The sequence below is a fragment of the Alexandromys fortis genome, unplaced genomic scaffold (assembly GCF_014885135.2).
Source record: "Alexandromys fortis isolate MF-2015 unplaced genomic scaffold, M_Fortis_MF-2015_v1.1 scaffold_171, whole genome shotgun sequence".
Taxonomy (NCBI): Eukaryota; Metazoa; Chordata; class Mammalia; order Rodentia; family Cricetidae; genus Alexandromys; species Alexandromys fortis.
Window position 1 is genome coordinate 2,981,286 of NW_026068066.1, and position 2,330 is coordinate 2,983,615.

General features: G+C 48.7%; 1 protein-coding gene across 1 annotated transcript in view; it reads left to right on the forward strand.

Annotated features, from left to right (window-relative positions):
* The first annotated feature begins 814 nt into the window (after nucleotides 1–814).
* The window catches only part of LOC126487678 (mitofusin-1-like), a 10,254-nt gene continuing 8,738 nt past the window's right edge, over nucleotides 815–2,330 (forward strand). Inside the window, 2 exon segments of the mRNA XM_050120626.1 lie at nucleotides 815–1,596; nucleotides 1,598–2,324. Coding sequence (XP_049976583.1) covers nucleotides 943–1,596; nucleotides 1,598–2,324 — 1,381 coding nt within the window. The 5' untranslated portion in view covers nucleotides 815–942.

A 2,330-nucleotide genomic window follows, 5' to 3' on the forward strand; every position in this document is an offset into this window, starting at 1 on the left:
TGGAAGGCGTTTTCTTAATTAGTGGTTGATGGGGGAGGGTCCAGCCCACTATGGGTGGGGCTATCCTGGGCTGGTGGAGGTAAAAGCCAAATAAACCCTTTCCCCCTCAACTTGCTTTTTTGTCATAGTAATCCTGATTAGGACATCCCATAACCAAGAGGTCAGAGTTTGAAGAGCTGGCTGTCACCACTGCTAAATTTAGGGGCCTAAGCAAAGTCACAGGGATGTGGTTTCCTTCCAGCTCTCTGCTCTGCAGCCCACTTTTTATCCTTACTCACAAGATCTAAGGATGGCAGAACATCTAGGAAAAAGGGGCTCATGATAGCTCACTGTGTAAGAAGGGGGTGCAGCCCATCAAGCTGGGGCAGCATGGAGGAGGACACATGGCTGTCACCTGCCGCAGGAAGAGGAAGCAATAGGAAGCAGGTAGGGCTAGAAAAGCTGAAGTTCCACTCCCAGTGTCCCGTCCCTTCTCTAGCTCCTAACTGTTCTGCTCATTTCCCACACAGCGCCCCCTGCTGTGAACCAAGCAGCTGAACACATGCGCCTACGGCGGGTATTTCCCATTGAAACCAGGGCAGGTCGGTCACACGCTCCAAAGTCTAGACTGAAAGGAAAAGAGCCTCTACTTCAGCTACAGCTTAGGAAGAATTAGAAAAGGCTCTTGGTTATTTTTTTGTTTTTGGTTTCCTTTCAATCAGGTTTAGACCTAATAACTGAGACAAGAATTCAGGGGCGCCTCCCCTCTCTCGGGAGGATGAGACGTTCCCGGGGCTTGTGCGGAGCTTCAGTTGCTGGGTGACCTCCGTTGGCGGGCGGGGATGCCCGGAGTGACCTTCGAGCTCCGGACAGGAAGATCGAGGGCGTCCTGACCGGCTGGGGCGACGGGCCGGGCGGGAGCGACAGGCGGTCGGCTTGCGGGAAGGCCTGTCCAGGTGCATAATGGCAGAACGTGTGTCTCCACTGAAGCACTTTGTGCTGGCAAAGAAGGCCATCACTGCGATCTTAGGCCAGTTGCTGGAGTTTGTTACTGAAGGGTCACAGTTTATTGAAGCAACTTTCAGGAATCCGGAACTTGATAGCATAGCAACTGAGGATGATCTAGTGGAAATACAAGGCTACAGAAACAAGCTTGCCGTCATTGGGGAGGTGCTGTCGCGGAGACATTTGAAAGTGGCAGTTTTTGGCAGGAGGAGTAGTGGCAAGAGCTCTGTCATCAATGCAATGCTGTGGGATAAAGTTCTCCCTAGCGGGATTGGCCACACAACCAACTGCTTCCTGAGTGTAGAGGGAACCGACGGAGATAAAGCCTACCTTATGAACGAAGGGTCAGATGAAAAGGAAAGTGTGAAGACTGTTAATCAGCTTGCACATGCTCTCCATATGGACAAAGACTTGAAAGCTGGCTGCCTTGTGCATGTATTTTGGCCCAAAGCAAAATGTGCCCTCCTGAGAGATGACCTGGTTTTAGTAGACAGCCCAGGAACAGATGTTACCACAGAGCTGGATAGCTGGATTGATAAGTTCTGCCTCGATGCTGATGTCTTTGCTTTGGTTGCAAACTCAGAATCCACACTGATGAACACGGAGAAACATTTTTTTCCATAAGGTGAATGAGCAGCTCTCCAAACCAAACATTTTCATTCTGAACAATCGTTGGGATGCTTCTGCCTCAGAGCCGGAATATATGGAGGATGTGCGCAGACAGCACATGGATAGATGCCTTCACTTCTTGGTAGAAGAGCTCAAAGTTGTGAGTCCTTTGGAAGCTCGGAATCGGATCTTTTTTGTTTCAGCCAAGGAAGTTCTCAACTCCCGAAAACATAAAGCCCAGGGGATGCCAGAAGGTGGTGGGGCACTGGCCGAAGGATTTCAGGCAAGATTACAAGAGTTTCAGAATTTTGAACAAACTTTGGAGGAGTGTATCTCGCAGTCAGCAGTGAAAACAAAGTTTGAACAGCACACTGTCAGAGCTAAACAGATACTAGACACTGTGAAAAACATATTGGACTCAGTAAACGTGGCAGCAGCAGAGAAGAGGGTTTATTCAATGGAAGAGAGGGAAGACCAAATTGATAGACTGGACTTCATCCGAAACCAGATGAACCTCCTAACACTAGAGGTTAAGAAGAAAATCAAGGAGGTCACGGAGGAGGTGGCCAACAAGGTTTCTTGTGCAATGACAGATGAAATTTGTCGACTGTCTGTTTTGGTTGATGAGTTTTGTTCTGACTTTCATCCTTCCCCCAGTGTACTGAAAGTGTATAAGAGTGAATTAAATAAGCACATAGAAGATGGTATGGGAAGAAATTTGGCTGATCGGTGCACCA